The 22,789-nt window shown below is 42.0% G+C and overlaps 1 protein-coding gene across 5 annotated transcripts in view; it reads right to left on the bottom strand.

Moving 5' to 3' along the window:
- PTPRG (protein tyrosine phosphatase receptor type G) overlaps positions 1-22,789 on the bottom strand; it is a 634,330-nt gene that overhangs the window by 321,453 nt on the left and 290,088 nt on the right. For all 5 annotated transcript variants that reach the window (XM_040359120.1, XM_040359115.1, XM_040359118.1 and 2 more), the window contains exon 4: positions 21,144-21,292. In XM_040359120.1, coding sequence (XP_040215054.1) covers positions 21,144-21,292 — 149 coding nt within the window. The remainder of the gene's footprint in view (positions 1-21,143; positions 21,293-22,789) is intronic.

The following is a 22,789-nucleotide window of genomic DNA, read 5'->3' as shown; positions in this document are numbered from 1 at the left end:
ATACCAGGTGTGTGTGTGTGACCTGACACAACGACTTCGAACCAAGAAAAGTGTACCTGTCACTAGCACACCGCAAGAAAAAAAAAAGGAATATCAATTATAGCGGTCAGTCACACAGATAGCCATGTCCGATTTCCACATAGAAGAGCGATAGGCTCTCGCCTGAGTCTATGCTGCAGTTAATTAAACCTGAGAATCAAGGAGGCGAGATAGAACATGTTTATTTCGATGACTTAAGGTCTTTATTTCCCTATAGTTGATGAACAAACAGTAATTAGTGAGGACGCAGCCACAGCGTTATGTTTGAGCGATGTCAAATGGCCAATCCTACACGTAGTGCTTTGGAAGTTCATCTCTCTACTCAACACGCACTTGACCATCACTCAAGTCAGGCAGCTCACCTGGGGAAGACATTTTCACTGCATGTCAATTCAAGTTCTTAAAGCTGAACTCCAGGCACGGACAATTTAATTATGTTCCCCAACAGCCACAATTTATCCAATTGCCTTTTAAAACCCAGATGGTAGCTTGTAAAGTAGCGATTGGGAAACAGAGGGTGCACACCCATCTAAATGTAGGCTGCTTAATAAAATGAAAATCAAGATAAAAGTAATACACTCACTGCACCCGATATTGGTAAGGCAATTCGATGTAGAAATGTCTTCAGGATGTTTTCACCATGCAGAGATCGCCAGGGAAGCGGCTGGTCCTGCAGAGACCGCCAGGGAAGCGGCTGGTCCTGCAAAGGACCGCCAGGGAAGCGGCTGGTCCTGCAGAGACCGCCAGGGAAGGCGGCTGGTCCTGCAGAGGACCGCCAGGGAAGCGGCTGGTCCTGCAGAGACCGCCAGGGAAGCGGCTGGTCCTGCAGAGACCGCCAGGGAGCGGCTGGTCCTGCAGAGACCGCCAGGGAAGCGGCTGGTCCTGCAGAGGACCGCCAGGGAAGCGGCTGGTCCTGCAGAGACCGCCAGGGAAGCGGCTGGTCCTTCAGAGACCGCCAGGGAAGCGGCTGGTCCTGCAGAGACCACCAGGGAAGCGGCTGGTCCTGCAGAGACCGCCAGGGAAGCGGCTGGTCCTGCAGAGACCGCCAGGGAAGCGGCTGGTCCTGCAGAGACCGCCAGGGAAGCAGCTGTGAGTGGTGTAAGAACTGTCAGGCTGCAGTGTGGAGTGCAAGCTGTCCTCGTACGGGCCGGGAGGCTTCCAGGAACTTTCCACCTTTGAGTGGGCCTCCATTCAAGGCGATACCTCACCTGTGTGGTGCGAACACAGTTTACATATTTGGGCATCACCTACGTTTGCAAACAAGAGGGGACAGAGGAGCTTTAAAAAATATATATATATTTTTACACTGTCCCTTCAATTACTGGATCCAGAGCCATTATCGGATCAGATCTCTGGCTTCCCTATCGCATGGGAGAGCCTGGATAGGCACAGGAGGGCGTTGAGTGGGGAGCAGCCTGTAACAGCAATCTAGTGGCTAATAAGCTGATTTTACATTGTAGGTAATCGCTGGCTGAAAAAAATATATATCTGGCTGAAGCCTGATCCAGATATTGCCACTCAAGTCCACCAAGTTAAAGAGTATGTAAAGCCAACATTTCATATTCCTGATATGTGCCTACGGTACCATGTACTAGTATGAGAAAGTATCATGTTCTCTTTGCATTGCTTCATTTGTGTGAAATTTCTGATGTGCCTGTCAGTCCCTCTGCTCCCCCCCCCTTCCCACACAGCCATTCACTGGGAAGTTCAGTGTGCTGCAGTTCCTCCTTCCCCAGTTATCTTGCAGCTGAGAACAGAGGGAATGTGATCGCTTACAAAAAAAGGGGGGAACATGTGTTTTATAATGTCGTATTATACCTATACACAGATGCTTTGCCTTTCATTTCTATTTTAAACTGAATGGGTTGTGTTCAAGGCGAGGGGTTTACAATCACTTTAAACAATTGTTATATTTATTATTATAGCCATACATGTAATGATAATGAACACTGAAACAAATTCAATTGTTTCAAATAATTTTTAGCTTGAAAATGCCAAATATGAAAAACATACTACTTAGACTGAAATTTATTTATTCCAGTACACTTCTGAAAAATAGGATGTTTTCATCATAATGACTGCTATATTGAACCCGTAGTTATCTGTATGGGCAGCCTTGTACTGGGGCTCTCTGGGGAGGTACTTTGGGTTCAAAACCAGGTCAGTATGTTACAAGAGACAGAGTTTACCATCCCAGAGAAATAACTGAGGATGAAGCAGATACTGTGCCCATAAAAAGTATTCACACCCTTTGAAATGTCCATGTTTTATTAAACAACAGAACATTGAGTTAAAGCGATGTTTTAAGGGTTTCTAAACCCAAAACAGTAAAATCAGTCTGTATTTGCAGTAAAGCATGCTTGTTATACTTACTGTGGAACCTAAGAGGTTAATCATCTGCATTAAAAAAAAAAAACTTTTTATTCCTGTCTTCTCTGATCCTCTCCTCCTTCACTGTCCCCTTATAATTAACACAGGTCTATGGAGTCAGGCTGCACATGCTCAGTTTGGTGTTTATTGCTAGAGAGGCATTTTTCTTGGGAGGGTGCATGTAATCAGCACAGGGCCAATCAGCACTGTCCAGACAGAGGGTCAGGGTCCTGTAACCTCATGGGACAGTCAGAAAACGCCTCCTACAATTCTTTATCAGTGCTTGGCTGGACACTGATAGAAGTCACAAGACTGCTCTAACTGCTGATAAGAAAAGGTATTTAGCAGTTTATACTTACTAAAAATAATTGCATTTTAATGTTCTGTGTATGAAGAAAAAAGGGCCTATGTTTAACGTACAACCAAACAGGGTGATACTGTGGATGTACCAGTAAACCGGTGTGCCACCGTCCCGATAGTATTGGAATTGGCTAAGGGCTTGTAATTGTGGACTTTGAAGGCACACAGTACATATGGTAAGAAAACGAAATAAATGTATTTTATAGGAATGTCATAAAAACAGTTAGACATAAAATCAAAAGAAATCAAGTAAATAACTGGTCCACATAGGTTATCACAATTATGATACAGTTCTACCATAGGAGGCTCAAGTATAGAGCATAATTGTAAAGTTGACTGTGTAGTGCAGGGATATGCAATTAGCGGACCTCCAGATGTTGCAAAACTACAAATCCCATCATGCCTCTGCCTCTGGGTGTCATGCTCGTGGCTGTCAGAGTCTTGCTATGCCTCATGGGATTTGTAGTTCTGCAACAGCTGGAGGTCCGCTAATTGCATTTCCCCGGTGTAGTGTGTAACCAAGTGGTAGTCCAGAGGAATAGGAGGGCTCGCTCTACATGTTACGCGCTATAGGTAGCGCTTCCTCAGGAGCACAGACAATTCAATATAACGTTAACCGCGTTGAGGGTAGGCAACAATCGGTCTTAATGAGCCTAACATTGGCCGTAGTTCAAAAAGTACTACTATGGCCGGTTAGGGGGATATTATCATTTAAAGCAAATCAATGTTGCAATGGGTGATGCGGCGGTCAATTGCTGGTAAGCAAAAAGGGAGAGTAATATTCCAGGGGCACACACGGGTGGTCAGGAAGTAGGCTATGTGTAGTAGGTCTAACAGCAGTGACCAGGGGGGTAAAGGCCTGGCTCACTGAATACTGGCTTGAAAATCTCCAGTCCAAATTGGACTGGAAACCATGCCCCTGGTTTGTGGAGGACGCCTGTAATGTTCTGTGTACTGTGGGAGACCAGATATAGTGAATGCAGGGTGCTGGGTTTAGTAACACTTTAACAGAAATATACTCTTTAATCTGTTTTTTTCACATTCTTTTGTAGTTTTGGCTTCAATGTTCCGTTATATCAAATCATGAAACCTTCCAGGGCGGACTGCCTGCGCACACACAAGAAACAACTTTTTTTTTATAGAAACTGGCCATTATGATTGCTTCTTGTTAATTTCTGACTGAGCACCTCTTTAAAAGGAATGTACTTTGCGTCGCTTTTTTTCGAACAAGCAACTGCTGATGAAAAGTCCAACATATTAATGGGCAACTTCAAAATACTGTTAGAAGGAAAATGAACATAAATGTTTGAAAACCTTCAACACACAACGCCGTGTGGTCCAAAAAGGAAGAAGTAGTTTCATGGGCAATTATGAGAATTTAATTAACGTGTAGTGTCATCTTAATGTCACCGGGAGATCAGCTTCCCACCAGCCAGAGAATCAAAAGAATATCCAAAAGATGTTTAACATTTCAAAAGAGGCTGCCACTATCCAAATGATCGTCACCTCACACTTCTGTGCTAAATGAGCATTTTTAACTTTCATAGTAATGCTTTCCATACAGCTTCTGGGTGTGAAAGATGTACAGCCATATCAGAGCAATGCAGTATATACTCGTAGGATATCCGTTGGTTGGGCTTGCAACCAGGCTCTGGTGACTAAAGGGCACATAAGACCTACAAAGACAATTCCAAAATCCTATTTTTTAACTCCATAAAAAATCGAAATTTCATCTTTTGGAGGTGATGAGGAGACACTGTACAAGATAGATACGTATATAGAGTATTGGAGTTAAGGGTTTAGTTACATTCGATAATTATGGTGGGTATGTTGGTTGGACAATGTTGCACCTTGCTAGTAAATATGGCACTTGTTGCCAATGTTTCCAATAGGAAAGGGAGGAGGATGACATTTTCTTCCAGTTATATTGGTTTATAAAACTACACTACAAGCAAACCGCTAATCATTTGATATCCCCTGTGTGGTCAAAAGGAAGTTGACACCTGACCATCACACCTATATGAGCTTTTTGCATATCCCATTTCAAAACCATGGGCATTAGGATAGAGTTTTTTGTTCGAAAAATTTGATGCCAATTTTATAATCATTTATGCCTACTTGTAAAAGATTGTTAAACAAGCTAGTTTTGTTTTTTGAAATGCATGTAAATCACAAAGTACGTTTTGTTTCCTGAAATGCATGTAAATCACAGCTAGTTTCATGTTCATCCAAGTTCGTAAGGCTAAGCTACACCTACTTCTAGGAAGTGAAAATAATGGTTAAGCCCAGACACACATCAACCAATTATTGTCCAGAAGAGGTGGCTTGTAAAAGTATATAAAATGCAAGTTATTCATTTGCCATTTAGACAAGCCCAGAAAGGCGTCCATCAGGCTGACTGCTATGTAAGCTGCCCTATTGCACGGGTCATAGTAGTCAGAACCAATAGGCAATTATCTGTTCTTTTGTTGTATCTTGTCTTCTCATACAAGAAAATAAACTTCTTAACCTGATACTGAGTGCGGTCTTAGGTGAATTTCCCTCACATTTTTCTTCTCGCCTATGCAGCTTTAGGCTGGGTTAACACTACTGTGAATTGGATGTGGGTTTCCCCGCATCCAATCTGCATGACAGGAGATTGTGACCGGCTCTCACATCTGTGGCGATGGTGGAGCACACAGTGTGTCTTTGGCTCCGTTTCAGGTCCGAATTAAACCAAAAATTCGGACCCGAGACGGTGAACGGGGACACACCAGACCCCCTGCTGTGCCTCAGCAGCCGCTTGTAGTGTGAACCCAGCCTCACACTTCTGCAAAGACTTCTATGAGATTTTGGTGTCTATATGTGGGAGTTTGTGCTCAGACTAAAAAGTTATTGATGAACAAAAAGACCCAAGGTGTTCAGTAGGGTTTGAGACCAGGGCTCTGTAGAGGCCGCTTTAGGTTCCTCAACACCAAAACCAAGTCTTTTTGCACCTAAACTCATTTATTTGTATGGGTGTCCACATGAGTTTGGTCATTATAGTGTACGGACGTGGGAGTAATTTTTACCTGGGAAAGGATTTGTAATTCCATCCATCTAGCCCTAAGGGTCCTTTCACACGGGTTGGTCAACCCAGCAAACTCTGCTTTTTCTCAGCGGGGGATCGCTCCGCGATGCAGGCAAATGACAGGTCCATCTCCACTCACTGTGCTGAGACGGACCTGTCAAAGCCCCGCTCTCCTCTGTGGAGAGACAGGCGGTCAGTTTTCATCCGATCCCATCAACGGATGGATGGTAAATAGGTTCACCAATAGTCTTGGTTTCATGAACAGGAATCGGATCAGGTAGCAGCGGGTGTCAGCAGACATGTCACCGCTGACATTCGCCACTCTATTGGAGTGAATGAAGCATCCGATCAGATCCGTCTGAAGAACTGACACGTAGACCTGATCGGAAACCTATGTGAAAGGAGCCTAGGTAATAAAACAGTCCTACCAAAAAAAGAACAGGACAGCTGGCCATGCCACGTTCTCTTATTATTATTCTCTATTACTTGGTCAGCTACCTGTCCCATGCCTGGGATAGATGAGGCCATCTTTCTGACTGGACCCTAGTGCTGTCTAGATTATTAACTATGCTACCAAACTCAGTGTATGCTGTAAATTGCCTATAGCATTGCTCCTGTTTATTCTTGCTGGACGCTGCCATTTTGCTGAAGCCCAAAAACCCTGAGCGGTAAATTGTAAAGCGGAATTAAACCCATCAATTTAACAGTTTAAAAAAGTTACATTCCTGAAATGACAGTATTGCCAACTGTCACATTTGATCATTTCCTCAGCCAAACTTTTGAACCATCATATGGCTGGTGTCATAACTGATCACATATGCAGCACCATGGTAGTTACAGATCAAACATAAGCAGCTTCCTTGGCTGTAAAGGGATAGAAGGGTTTAATTTAAGTCGGTCAGGCAGATCGGCCTCTACAAATCAACAGTGCCATAAAATGCCTAAAAATGGAGAGCAACGTGAGATACTGTGTAATACTGGATTTCAAACAGTATAGGCATTTATATTTAATGTTTTACACTATACCTGTAAAAGGATTGACCTAGCAGGACTTAATTTTCTGACTAAAGCTCCACTTTTAGTCTGAAATTGAATTAAAATCCCCCCCCCCCCCCCCACACACACACACTTGAGCTCTACTTGCCTTAAATTCACCTTATAAATACGCCAACTATAAGCCAGCAAAGGCAGATTACTCTAGCAAATTGTTTATTTAGAGTTGTGTAATTTTTTTATATGTTTCTGATAAATAACTAATACCCTTTTTGAAAATCATGTCCCTTTAAATCAGCTGAGCTGACTTTTTTTTACTTTTCCGTTTTTCATGAGCTGGAGAAATAAAAGCCATTTTAATCACTATTTTGCATATTAACGGCTCCTCTGCTTTGACAGATGTGTTTGACTCTGAAGCTGTGCTCTTAAGTCGATGAAATCAATGACTTTGAGCTAGTTTAAGGCTCCTTACTAAACTGGTTTCTATATGTTTCATTTAAAGTTCATCATTAATTAGAAAAGTTCTCTGTTCACCTAAAATTAAAAACAACCAGTGATGCTGGAATGGAAGATGCCGAAGAAATACGGAGGCACATGTTATGAGGCGATACACAAGCTTAAAAGTTGATACTATGGGTTTTGTTTTTTAAATAACCTATACGTCCTCTTCTGGTGTCCCACGGTGGCTGTCTCGGCTCCTCCCCGCAAGCGCTAACCCCCTCTGGGAAGCTCTCTCCCCAGGGGGTTACCTTGCGCAGGCTGATTGTAGCCATGTCGATCCATTCTTCGACTTGGGTACAACTAGCATGTCTGTTTCTTACATATGATTATTGCCAGTGGCTATAGCCTGCTAGCAAAAAATCACTATGTTCTACCAGCCCCCCCCACCCCCCCCATGGCAGAAGAACACAATAGCTAAATAAAAAAAAAATAGTTGTGGCTTTAGATACATATTAAAGACTATACAACCAGACTTTGACAGAAAGGGTTCATCAATTTGAAGGAGTAGTGCAGTTGAGCACCAGAGCCTACCCTGCCCTTCACCACATTGTAGCCACGTCTGCCAGACAAACCCTCAACCATTCCTACTCATCGCATCTATGTCCAGAAACAATATGAGCTCGTAACCTGTGCTATGGCTTCCATCTATGCAATGCCTCATCTGTCTCCAGGAATGTCACACCCGTATACAAAAATTAAATCCCCAGTTAATCTGTGTAATGGACAATTGGCTATTGATCACCGCCTTCCGAAACTTACACAAGTGGTGAAATGTTTTCAAAAGTAGAGTGTTGTCCGTGACATAGATAAATTCACACACTGATGATTTACTGCACTTTCCTTCTTGACCTACAAGATATAAAGTTTCTGCATTTGGAGCAGGCTCTGTCCATTAATTTTATGACTCTCATTACCCCAGCAGGCACTGCTTATACCGCTAGCTTTTGTAAGTCCCTTCTCACCCATTGACATTGAATGCAACAAAACACAAACAAGTTGCTGCGTATGGAGGATGGGGTTTCAGCATTCTTCTTCTCCACTAAGATATGTTACGGTTGTATTACTGATAAATAGACTTGCCAGTCTAAGTCTTTCAATGGTATTACTGCAGTTATTTATGTGAACATGAAGTGTAAGCAACAAATTACAAATGAAACAAACTTGGGCTTTTTAATAAACATGAGTAAATGGCTACGTAAAGCTGAAGTTTAGGTATGCATATTTTTGCATAATTACATTGTTCCAACTTGGTCCAAAGTAAGTATCCATGTGCCATACCTGTCTGATCCCATGGAAATCACTGTAGAAGGCACAAACCTTGCTTCCGGGTCCATCATGATGTCAACGCCCGCCACATCACCTGATCCAATTAGAGGACGTTTTTAATTCACTGGGAACATGGAAAGCCTTCTCTGAATGGCACCCGTGCTGAACGAGTGTCCTAGTGTTCACTATGCAGTAGGGTGACCTCTCAGCCCAAGACCTGGAAGCTAGCAGTGATCACTGTAGTAGCAGTGCCTATTACAGTGCTACAACTTCCAAGGAAATCACCCAGGTATGAAACACATGCCTACTTACCATTGATCCAAAGTAGGATCAAAGTAACATTGCAACAATGCAAAAATATCCATACTTAAAATTCAAAACTATTTTCTTAAAGACTTGTAAAGCCTAATCCAGCACTGCTGTATATTTAGAAAACTGTGATGAAGAACTTGACTGTATACCAACCACAGTATTTATTTTTATTTTTTATATTATCACAAAAAATTGTAATGAAAGCCCTAGAATTGTGCTTCAGTAGTTAAAAAGCCATATTGTTCAGATTTCATCTATGCATGGCTAATTTAGGAGTGTATTATGTGTGTATGTATATATATATATATATATATATATATATATATATATATATATATATATATAATATATATATATATATTTATATATATATATATATATAAGCTTTTCAGTCCAAGACGCTAAACAAGCCTTCCTCAACAAGCAGTTAATCTGAAGGTTGTTAGGGGTTCCCTGAGCAATTAGCAATTTCTGCCTCCTAGATAAAAAAAATTGGCAACAATGGTATTCTTAGCTATCTGCAAGGGGGAGATGGTGTGCCACATGGGCAGAGACGTTCTAGTGCTGGCCAAAATGCATGGCACAGCCCTGGAGCAAATTGTTTAAAGTGTTAATATAGATATACAGATAGATTTACACAAACAATATGCTAAAGCACTGAACATATATTTCAAATACAAAACTAGGTCATGCTATTGCTTTAACAATGATTCCACCCAGACATGAATTCTAATTAGCCAACAAAGAAGGAAAACAACTAACAAGGAAGCAGTGTGCTTGCGGTGATGAAGAATGCATTTGTGGCTTACGAAGTACAAGGTAAAACAATCTCTACAAAGCTTTATAAACACTTGGGAACATTTGTCGTGTCTTACACGCCCACTCAGAGCCTTCGACAATGTCCCTAATTAAACATGGTGACGCGATCAGGTGCACGATCAAACGAAATGAGAGTGTTATGTAATGTGCCTTCCTCTAATCCATTCTTCCATCTCAGCACTGACAAAGCCAACTACTACTATCAGAGGGATTCATTCACATCTAGAAAAGCAAAACGCAGGTTTTGTGAAAGTTTAAATAACTGCTATGTAAGCCAATCTGTAATTTAATGATATAAGAAACTAAACATTTAATCTCAGTCTGCAACAAGCTGTTTTTTTTTTTTTCACGTAAAGTACAACTAAGGCAAAAAAAACTTTTTTTACTTTTCAATAGAGTAGGAGGTTGCATCAGAACACCTGTCGGTTGCTCCCCGTTGGGGAGATCCTCTCTATTTGTCCTATTTCCCATGATCATTGAAAGTGAAAGAAAATCCCCAAATTTGGGTTCCCAGAAAAGTAATAGAGGGGAAATCCTTCAATGGGGACATTGGTTTGGGCTATGGGACAGGAAGCCACACATACCAAATTAATAAATCGATGGGTTATGACCATGCCTTACTCCAAAATAAGAAAAAATATCGCCTAAAGTTCTACTTTTAAAAAATTCAGTTATCTCATGAGAATTTCCTGGAATTCTCTTCCCCGTGCTTATGTTTCATACTATTTTATCCAAAGGGCCTGCTCAGATCTTGAGGTAAGACTTTAGCAACCCTCAGCAATATCTTTAGGTGTACTGTAGTAAGAATTGTATCTTTGTTAACTGCAATACCCATAGTAAAATGTTTCCCATTCCCAACACTAGGACTGCGAGGTCTCTCCCCTGCTGCAAACTCACTTACCCAACTTCTCCTGAATGACCCTACTCCCAGAGGTCCCTCCATCCCCTTTGTCCCTCTCTTCTTCCTTTCCCCTGCTCCCACTTACTTTTTCGATTGTCTCACTTGCCCCCTCTACCCTTCTTGCAGCGAAGTATGACTGGATGGAACGATTTACTTTCACTCGAGCTGCTTGGATGGATATCCGCTATTTTCAGGCTTTTATCCAGCCCTTATGGAACGATTCATTCCACATGCACAAATGATGAGGCACCATTTCTCCCACTGACACCATGATGGAGCATTATTCCCCCACTGACACCAACAATGGGGGCACTATTCCTCCCACGATGGGGCATTGAGAAGGCATTGTTTACTCTCAATGACGTTGGGGCATTTTCTACCCCCCTAAAGCCTGAATGACAGTAAAATGGCCCTTTGTTTGGAAAGTTTGGTGACCACCTGATTTAAGTGGGGGTTTTCCTCAGCCTGGAGGCATCAAGGACATAGCGGTATTACTTCCACCTCTCCCCTGTTAATATTTGATTTCTTATGCCTTTTTCTCTTCTTTGTTATCTTTAGTTTCCTCTCAAATGTGCTTGTTTTGGCTAACTCTAGACATCCATCCAGAGCCAGGTTGTCAACCTGTGCCTATTTCTTACCCATTACAAGAACAGTAGAAGGCCCTGGCGAGAGGCAGGTGGAAAAAGTCACAATTGCTGACTCAGCCAGCCAATCAGAGGAAGCTTTGTATCATTCAGAAAAGACAAAGTTCCCTGTGAATGGCTGAGCAGTGCTTAGCCCGACTCAGTTTTGTGGCAGGCAAGTGGCTGGAGGGTGCTGAAGAAACCTGGAAGTCACTGGGCAGGCTCAAAACTTTGGGTTCCAGAGCCAAGCATTATAGCAGTTTCTCTTCTCCCATCCAGCCTATTCCAGGCCGAACTCTGCACCAGTAACTTACCCACGCTGATCACGGCTTCTCCACGACTTCATTCACACTGAGGACACGCCAATCTTATTCATTATCCAGTGAGTGCATTACTGTGATTTTACCTTATCAGCTTACACTTCGATGGTTGCGCTTTCTCTCATTCGCTTATATATCTGCATTAGTATTACTCAGGACCTGGTGCAGGGGAGCAACAATCATCAACTACAGTGACTGTCTTATAATTACTCACTTCTTTCCTCCAGCCTTTTCTTCTTTTTTGGGGAGCCAGCAGCATCATAGTTTTGAACATTAATGGTCTTCCCCTCCCACTGTAGAAACACAGCGTTGTATACGGTATATAGCTGAGGCTACATTCAGTTCATACAGCACTGAGAGGTGCTGCATGTCTGATGTAAATAGTTCATTTGGACCAGCTTGGTCCAAACAAAGTATTCAAACTTCACTAAAAGCTAGAGATTACCTTTAAGGCATGTTCTCACCTTGTTCAATATTTACCTACATCCAGCAATCTTTATTGTACAGTCTGGAGCAGCACAACCTTGCTTCAGAAAGCTTCCCTGCTGCATCCTTTTTGTCCTGCACATTCATGCCATGGCTCTCTTCATTAAAGGGGTTGTAAAGGTAAAAAAAAAAATCCCTAAATAGCTTCCTTTCCCTTAGTGCAGTCCTCTCCTTCACTTACCTCATCCTTCCATTTTGCTTTTAAATGTCCTTATGAGAAATCCTCACTTCCTGTACTTCTGTCTGTAACTCCACACCGTAATGCAAGGCTTTCTCCCTGTTGTGAAGAAAGCCTCTTCAGGGGGGAGGGGGCGAGCAGGCGTGTCAGAGCAACCACTAACACGCAGCTGCTTTCTCTATCTGCAAAGTAGAGAGTGTCCTGACTTGCCTGCTCGCCCCCTCAAGAGGCTTTCTCCACACCAGGGAGAAAGCCTCGCATTACGGTGTGGAGTTACAGACAGAAGAACAGGAAGTGAGGATTTCCCTGAAGAAATAAGGACATTTAAAAGCAAAATGGAAGGATGAGGTAATGAAGGAGGACTGCACTAAGGTAAAGGAAGCTATTTAGGGATTTTTTTTTTTACCTTTACACATATTACTAGCAAGCTGTCAAGCAGCTCTGTGATATTTAACAGCAACTGGTATAAACATGTCACATTATTACATGATCGATCGGAGACTCATTCTTTATATAGATCAATAGGTGGAGGTTTCACTCTATTGTACAGATATTGATTACAATGGAGATGTGCGCGTGTTTATCAGCACTGCAATTTCTTGCAAGGCCAAGTAATGGATTGTGCGATTTCAGGCTGAAAAATACAGATCAGTGGAAGTGGATTAAAAAAGATGCTCTACATATTAAAGAGAAACGATAATGGTTTGGAGTCAATTACTATTTTTTACGTGTATACACTTTTATTGAATGGGTTGCCAATAGATAACAGATCAAAACATGCATATGCACTATTTTTCCTGCACTGGAATGCTTGTGCATTAATTTAGTGCACTAGTGGGCCATTTAAAAGTAATGATTCAACACACGAGCATGATGTCGCAAAGATGTGACGCCAGCCTTAAGCTGGGTTCACGCTGCTGCTTTTGTTTTGTTTTTCACTTTAACTAGCAGGCTACATTAAAAATAAATACAAAGCTGGGTATACACTAGTAGAATTCTTAACTAAAATATTTTTTTTTTCCTTTTCCTAATCATTAGTGGGGATAGATTAAAGTTTGTGTTTGGCTGCGGTGACAAGAAAATAAGAAGGTGTATAGTAAAACCTTGGATTGCGAGTAACACAGTTTACGAGCGTTTCGCAATATGACCCTTTTTTTAAATCCTGACTCGATTTACAAGTGTTGCCTCGCAAGACTGGCAGGATTCAAGCCTCTGTGGTGTGCAGTACCGCATGTGGCCAGAGGTGTGGGGGTGTCGGAGACACTTGGAGACGAGTGGTCTCCAGCACCCCCCACCTCGGGCCACATGCGGTAATGCATACAACTAGCAGTGACACTGGAACAAAGCACTTTACGAGTGCTTTGGACTACAAGCATGCTTTTGGAACAAATTATGCTCGTAATCTAAGGTACTACTGTATGTGATTTTAGTTCGGCAAAGTCCATTATTTCTAAAATCAAATGTTAAAAGCAAATAAAATCTTGAACTTTGTATTCTAGCAATACAAAGTTTCCTTTGATTGGTCAGAGGTTGTGACATAATAAGCCCGCTTCTCTGACTCAGCCAATCAAAGGAAGCTTTGTATTCATTGCTAGAATACAAAGTTCAAGATTTTGTTTGCTTTTAACATTTGATTTAGAAATAATGGACTTTGCCAAAACAAAAATCACATACAGTAGTACCTTAGATTACGAGCATAATTTGCTCCAAATGCATGCTTGTAATCCAAAGCACTCGTATATTAAAGTGCTTTGTTCCAGTGTTACTGCTAGTGTATGCATTACCGAATGTTGCCAGAGGTGGGGGGGTGCCGGAGATCACTCGTCTCCGGCGCCCCCCACACTTCTGGCCACATGTAGTACTGCACACCACAGGAGGCTCGGCCCGCACTCTGAAATGTTGTACCTTCATTAAATGTAACCATATTGCTACACTTACAGGCTCCTCTCTTCTCTTGTATACTCTGGAGCTCCTGTTGGATTTTTCTTCTAATACCCTTGTGGAGGCCTTACATTTGTGGATGGACATTTTATGGTCACATTGCTATAATCTTTTTATATGAACTATAAACTGATCGACTTATGAATAAATGGTCGTGGAACGAATCATCTGAGTTTCCATTATTTCTTATGGGGAAATTCACTTTGATATACAAGTGTTTCCGGAATTATGCTCGCAATCCAAGGTTTTACTGTACTTAAATTTTTTTTTTTTATTAAAATAATTGCATTGCTGTCATCCATTTACAGAAATAAAAGGGACAGTGTAAATTAAACAGTGTGTGTTTAGTATCACTTTCAATTACAAAAAAAGCTTGGTGTAGCAATTTTACATTCTATGTTTGAAAGTGCAATTTTTCTTGAGGGCCCATTCACACTACCATCAAGGAATGGCAACGAACCTCCTCTGCATGCCACGTGTTGCTGCGCTATTCTTTATGATTGGAAACCCAATGCACTGTACAGTAGAGTACAACGCATAACACCACAGGGCACCATAATGCACACACCACCAAGTCATGTGTGTCTTTTTTAATATGTCGCGGTGTGTTGGTAGCCCACCTATATTCCTAGTTGTCAGCCCACTCAAGTTGACATTTCTCAGCGATTTTCTGCTGCCTTTTTAAAAACTAGCCCCCTTTTTAATCTTACCTGTCTGAGCTCTAGGTAGAGAACGGCTTTGACAATCCTTATTGAGCAGAGATGCAACAGTCCCGTGATTTCAGTAATGGAAAACTCTCCCGTCTGCAGGAAGCCGAGAAAGACTGGCAGCAGACTTATTTTTTTTAAATTCAGAGCACTGGAGGACTTCTATTTTCTCTCCAGATCTCCATGTGAGTTTCCAGCAATGCATGTTACAGTATATTTAATGAAGTATTTTCCTGTCTGTCTGTCTCTAAGAATGTAACCTAGAAAGCAGTGATTTTACCAACGTAATCCAAGCCACAGATAACTCTCAAAAAATGAATAATTCAGCCAACAAAAGGCACTGATGTCATTACAGATACAAATGTTAGCTCAATTACAATCATCAGATGTTCCTGTGCTGTATTGTTATCTGGTGACAGTTACAAATATGGTTATACTTGCTGTCAATCACACGCCGAACAATCCTAAAATGGCTTGGCATTGTCTCCTAATGACTCTTTATCCACTTACAGCTGGGTGAGTGCGTAGTCAGATTCTTCACAGCAATCAAGACGCACTATGCTAGTCCCTTAAGCACACATTCTGGGTCTAAAAAAGCACATCATTAGTTGCATTGTGGCTCTGCTCCCACCAGGCGGTTCAGGGAGATCATTCGATAGTCATAAACGACTGAACGGGGTGCACTACATGTAGCCCTGGGTAGAAAAAAAAAACTAACCGTTCAAAACTGCTATCTGATGGGGTAATTTAATCCTATTTACCATTTAACTCCAGTATTTTTATAAAACGTCACTATATTAGCACTTAACAAGGTGCAAAGAACCCGTATTAACCCCCTAAGGAACAGGCCTATTTTTCAGACTCAGTATTTACAAGGTAAAATCTTTTTTTTTTTTTTGTTAGGAAATTACTTAGAACTCCAAAACATATACTTTTTTTCCCCAGACACCCTACAGAATAAAATGGCAGCCATTGCAATACTTTAGGTCACACTGTATTTGCACAGCGGTCTTACAAGGGCACTTTTTTGGGAAAAAAAATACTTTTGCTACTGCGTGGTATTGAGACGGGTGGGGGTCATATCCATACCTAACAGGGAGTAGGACGTGATTGCCGGCAGTTCCAGTAAGCGGCAGAGGGCACCGGAGAGTGGCAGGAAGGAGTGCCCTCTCCTGGCGCCGATAAAAGTGATGTTGCTGCAAATCCGCCGCTGAGACCACTTTTATCCGAAAGCAGACTGCCCGCTGAAGAAGAGGGTAATGGTAGCTACATTCTGTCATAACAATATCCCTCTTAAAACAGCCAACGTATGATGACAGCGGGCAGTCCGGAAGTGGTTAAAGGATAATTTCACGTTTCTAAAAATAAATTATAAATGCACATTTTATGCATGCAAAAAGTGCATTTATTTCTTTTTAGGAGCCTGTAAAGCTTTGCACCTGCAAAAAGCAGATCACAGGTGCAATGTCAGGCCCCTGCAGACTGTCAGTGTAAGTCGTCTGCTCATACCTCACATGGGCAGGCAGTTCCAGAATGACAGCAGAAATCAGCGAACTACATAGAGCACTTACCAGCGGCCTGGCAGTTCAGCTCAACTTTTAGTTCATTCAATCACAGAACAAAAATAAAATAAAAATAAAGTGCACCGTCCTCGCTAGCTTGCACGCAGAAGCAAGTCGCGTCCGCATATAAAAACGGTGAAAATCACTATGTGAGGTATCGCATACACAAGTCACGCCCGCATATGAAAACAGTGTTCACACATGTGAAGTATCGCTGCGATCGTTTGAGCAAAATAATTCTAGCCATAGACCCCCTTTATAACTCAAAACATGCAACCTGTAGAATTTTTTTAAACGTTGCATATTGAGATTAAGGGTAAAGGTTTGTCCCCATTCCACGAGCAGGCACAACTTTGAAGTGTGACATGATGGGTATCAATTTACTTGGTGTAACATCTTTTCCAATATAAAAAAAATTGGGCCAACTTTACGATGGTCTTTTTTTTATTCAAAAAATAATAAACTTTTCCCACAAAAAAAGCAGGCTTGCAAGACCGCAACGACCGCCATTTTATTATCTGGGGTGTTATATATATATATATATATCTTTGGGGGTTCTAAGTAATTTTCTAGGAAAAAAAATGATTTAAACTTTTGAAGTTTGAAAAATAGGCCGGTCTTAAAGTGGTTAATCTCCATGCCCAGAAGGAGGTCATAGTCTCATGTCCCTACATTCTTTCATTCATTGGAGGCTATTCGGGAGAAAGCAGACTAAGCAACAGCATGTTTTTACACTGCGGAGAACAAAAAAAAAAAAGTTTTACTGCTAGGGGGGCGTAAAGCCGATCTGCGGTGCCGATTTTTTGATGTCCTCCCGCACCCGCCTATCCTCGGTAAACACAGAGCGAGAATCTGCCTGTGTAAACAAGGCCGATCACCGTTCAGACGGGGGGGCACACATCACAAACACTGGATAGGCACACAGTTAACCCTTTGATTGCCCTAGATATTTAACCCCCTTCCCAGCAAGTGTCATTAGTACAGTGACAGCGCAATTTTTAGCACTGATCACTGTATCACTGTCACTGGTTCCCGCAAAGTGTCAATTGGTGTCCGAATGTCTACCGTAATATCGATGTCCCGCTTTAAGTCACTGATCGCTGCCATTACCAGTTTAAAAATAAATACAATTTCCAGGATATGCCCCATAGTTTGCAGACGCTATAATGTTCATGCAAACTAATATACATTTATTGGGATTTTTTTTTCCCAAATCATGTAGCAGAATTCATATTGGTCTAAATGAATTTTTTATAGGATGTGTTTTATAGTAGAAACACTTTACCTATATAATATTTGAAATTTTTTCACCACAAACGGCTTTTTTTTGGTGGTATTTGATCACCTCTGCAGTTTTTAGTTTTTTTGCACAATGAACCAAAAAACTAAAAACTGCAGAGGTGATCAAATACCACCAAAAAAAAGCAGTTTGTGGTGAAAAAATTTCAAATATTATATAGGTAAAGTGTTGCATGACCGCGCAATTGTCTGGCAAAGTAATGCAGTGCCGTATTGCAAAAAAGTGTCCTGGTCATGAAGGGAGTAAATCTTCCAGAGGTTGAATGGTTAAACGGTGTGCACTTAGTATCACTATAATACTGTGATTTCATAAACTTATTCCAATGCATCCTGTAAGCAAAAAATAAATTTTAAGATGCATTTAATTTTTGAAAACAAGAGCCTCTGGTAATGAGAGCAATGAGACTACGTGATTCTCAAAGTCCATCTTTTACCTGTGATGCGCTTTTATAAGATGTTCCATGATAATATGGACAGACGTAGTAACATAATTGCATGAACAGCGGACAGATGTCCGGCAATAACAAGCAACTAGAGACCATCGAATTCTACACACATCTCACGTGCTGCGGCTGCATTTAACATTGTAGCAGCTATTTTGTGAAATTTCAGGGGCTGGATCTTGGCGAGTCAGCGATCTTTTTCCTTTTGTCTTTCCCCCCTGAGGTTGTGATTTGGAACAAATGGACAGTCATAACCCTGGTACACATCTGGATGCCTAATTAAATTCATGGCACATTTACTTTAAGTGATGTAAGTAGAGAGCCAAAACCTGGAAGGACAATGAGAAAAGACCCAAGTGAGGAGGGATAATCTCTAGGAGTAAAATGCTCGCCGGCCGGCAATTTTCCCAGAGGTCTGCCTAATGCCGCGTACACACAGTCGTTTTTCGGCATGAAAAAAAAAAAAAACGTAATTTTCAGCATGTCCAAAAAACGAAGTTTTTCCAACTTTATCATTAAAAACGACGTTGCCCACACACCATCTTTTTTTAAAAATGATGAAAAAAGCGCGGTGACGTACAACACGTACGACGGCACTCTGAAGGGGAAGTTCTATTCGCCTTTGGGCTGATTCCTTGTTAGTAAAAGACGATTTGCGCTTTTTTGTCTGTTACAGCGTAATGAATGTGCTTACTCCATTATGAATGGTAGTTATACCAGAACGAGCGCTCCCGTCTCATAACTCGCTTCTCGGCATGCGCGGGTTTAAAACGTTCTTTTAGCCCACACACAATCATTTTTTACAACCCGAAAAATGACATTTTGAAAAACGAAAAAAAAAATGCAGCATTTTCAGAAGCCGAAAAACGTTGTGAAGCCCACACACAATGATTTTAAATGACGTTTAAATGACGTTTACACTGCTCCTACATTGCCCTTGCCCATTGAAATCAAGAGCCAGCAAATTGCCTGCGCTTTTAACCCTTTTTCGGCAGCTAGTGGGTGTTAAAAGTGCCCCGCTAGCAGTTGAAAAGCTCTGAAAAAAAAAACTCAGTAAAAATAGCGGTGCTTTACCACTGATGCCCCCACTGCCCCAGTGTGAAAGTAGTCAAAATCTTGGCTAAAGGGATAAGGGATGCAGGCCCAGCAGCTTTCCTCAGAGCATTGCAGTTGCAGTAGCTGGTTGATCATTTTGGAACCACTCCCGTAAGACTCACTTAGCGCAGGGGCACAGAGGAACAAACAGGGATTTTTCCAGAATAACAAAAAGGTAGGAATCTGCTATAAAGTTTGTTAAAATCCTTATAATGTACATAGATCACCAAGAGGGGATTGTTTGTTTTTTTCTCAACAAAAGTGGAGTTACGCTTTAACGACACCATCAGTTCGGTTTGCAGATCGCAGTGTGAAAGGTTACAGAAATAGGATGGCATGGGACGGGTGTGATGTGATGCGACACCCATGCCATCGGATTTCAGCGCAGACTACAAAAAATAAAGGGTCCTGTACTACTTTGGTTCGAATGCAATGCAAATTCAGTCATACACACTGTATGGCTGAATTTGCATTGCATAGACATCGCATGTGATCTGCACAGCAATGCTGTGCGAATCACATACAATTACTGTGTTCGCACCAGTGTGAACCCAGCCACAAATGAGCAGCACAATTTTCTACTATCTGGGTAGCCAAAAAAACGTACATGCAGTGCTCTTTGCAAAAAGAGTTACCAGAGTTAAACTATTTCTTAAAGTGCTAAATGCACTCAGTGATTTCTGAGCCTTTAACATGGAATAAGCAAGTCAAAATTACGGATTCTGCATACTTACTCTTGATTAGTGAAGAACTCAAGCCACTTGATCTGAAAGGCTGCCAAGGGCAGTCTGCGTATGCTTAGTGCTTAAAGCCCTGCTTAAAGTGGAGGTCCACCCATGTTTTCGTTTTATTAAAGTCTGCAGCTACAAAAAGCATAGCTGCTGACTTTTAATAAACCAACACTCCAGCAATGCGGCCGCCCGGAGGCTCGCTCCTCTCCCCCTCCTCTCCTCGGTGCCGTCATCATAACTGTGGACACCCGGCAGTGACAGCTTACGGCTTCACGGCCGGCGCGCACTGCGAATACGCGAGTCGCGCTGCACTCGCCTATGGGCCAGCCGATCTTCTGGGACTTGAGTAGTGTCCCAGGACTTGAGTTGTGTCCCAGAAGATTGCTGGCCGGAGGGGCCGCCTAGGGCGAGAGGAGGAGTTGCCTAGGTGGTCGAAGATAGGAGGAGGTGGGACACGAAGTCTCACTAAAAAGATGTTACCCCCTTCCCCTCAAAAAAATTACTTGCCAAATGTGGCATGTCAGGGGGCAAGGAGCGCTTAAAGTGGAAGTTCCACTTTTGGGTGGAACTCCGCTTTAAGATCTCACCCCACCGCTTGATTTAACCCCTGCACACATTTAAAATAAAATATATAATTTTTCCAGGTCAAAATCATGATGAGTCGTCATCCTCCAGCAGTGGACAAGTCCTAAACGTAAAGAAAGAGTGGTTCCACATGGCACCACTGTCTGCAGCTATCACGTGAAAGTCTGGAGTGACATAATGATGCCCTTCTGGGGGCAGGTCTATAATCCAGAAAGCCCAAAGCCAATACTGATTCTGCACCCTCCACTTGCCTTTTTGGGCACAGCTTTAACAATACATCTCCTCATTTAATGAACCTAGTAGTACAGGCAAAGCACCAAAACCCTTTAAATGAAGGCTGAAAACAAGGGTCCGAGTAAAGATACTGCTATGGGGCCCACTGACATTATGTTAGACCTGTGAAAGCAGTGTTGCCTTTTGTTCCCCCACATATAAAAAGATGGAATGTTTGATTTCAGACCAAGACATTATAGTTAAAATGATCCTTTAAATCAAACAGGAAAAGCTTCAAGCTGTGTGAGCTGTCATTTAGTGACATGCCCGATGTGTGTGTCCCCTCTCACCTCAACGGGGAATCTTCTGCCATTGATGCTGTGTTCAGAGCCTGCCGATGCATTACTATGACCCCAGTGGAATTCGACTTTCTCTGCCTTAAACCTGCCCGGCAGCCCAGCACCGCTGATGAAATAATCATCTTTCAGTAGAATAGCAACTGCAAGAGAGAGAGAGAGGGGAAAAAAACAAAATGTCAGCAATGAGCCAAACTGCACAAAACGATTTGTTCTATCTGCACAAGACAATCGCAACTTTTATCACACACTCACAGTGAGACTACATTTCTAGGACTAGATGCAAGGAATACCCCTAAAGGACTAAGCACCATTTAAAATGTGGTCACATAACACAATCTCACTTGCGCACAGATCAAGCATAGACCTTTTCTGGGCTTCAGTATCAATCAACCCACTTCCTGTGAGCCTGGGTGTCACGGCTCCGCCCTCATCCTGCTGCTTTGAACTGAACCGATGCTAAAGTGATTACATTACAAGTAACTTTTAAAAGAAAAAGTATAGTGTATTATTCAGTGAGCATGCTAATAACAGTCACCTAGGGAGTGCATTGATTTCAGTCATTTGACTTGCATTGGAAAAACATGCAGAAATACAACCTTTGTGTAGAACTGCAAAGCAAAATGTAGAGCCTGCACACACTGAGAACAAATATGGCTGCCCCCATGTATATACTTAAGCCTCGCACACATGATCCAACTGTTGGCTAACCGAGCGTCAGATTTTTGTCTCAAGGGTGTGTGCCTGAATATCGTCTTGCATACCAACGGTACACAATTTCCGTGCAAACAAACACGAACATAGGGATTTACTATGAGGAATTTCAGCTCTTGAACGCCACCCTTTGGGCCCCTTCTGCTAATTATGTGTTTGGTGAGCCATGAATCTGAACATGCATGTTTGTACTTTCAACTTTTGACTGGCTTGTGTACTGACCATCAGAAAATCTGACAACCAACCGTTGTCCGCCGAAAATTTACTAGCATGTCATCCAACATTTGTTGGCAGAAAGTTGGATAACAATTGTCAAAGAAGCGTACAACGGTCAGATTTTAGGACAACAGTCTGTCAACAGACAATCCCCTGCCAACAATTGGATCGTGTGTACAAGGTTTTAGAAAAGTTGGGCAAAAGCTCTTTTGGTCCTACTTCTCCTGTGGGTCACTCCTGTGACCAATATTCAGCCGACAGCAGGCTAAAGTCCTCTGTTGGCTGACATCACTTAGCTGAGCAACTTTAATGTCAGGATCCACCCAGATGCTTGACAGGCAGCTGGCTCAGCCTATCCGTACACTATTGAGAGCCTGAGCCAGCCCCCCGACCCCACCACAGCCCAGCGCTTCAGTGAACATTGATGGTGCAGAGCAGAGAGCTGGTGACTATCAGTCCGAGAGCTGAATGATCAGATGTATTTGATTGTTCAGTTCTCGGTCTTAGAAGTGGTGGGGGATTGATGCAGCATCCACCTAGTAGTGTTTTATTTATTTTTTAAGCCCGGCTTTTCACTTTTAATTACAAACCATACTGTATATTAAAAAAAAAAAAAAAAACACATTAAAAACACACATTAATATTACATAAGTTAAGCCCACCTACTTCATATACATATCCAACCTGGAAACAAGAAAAAAAGAATGGGA

Source organism: Rana temporaria, chromosome 7 (assembly GCF_905171775.1).
Source record: "Rana temporaria chromosome 7, aRanTem1.1, whole genome shotgun sequence".
In the NCBI taxonomy this organism is placed as follows: Eukaryota; Metazoa; Chordata; class Amphibia; order Anura; family Ranidae; genus Rana; species Rana temporaria.
Note: the sequence above shows the minus strand (reverse complement) of the source record. Positions and strands in the feature narration are given on the sequence as shown.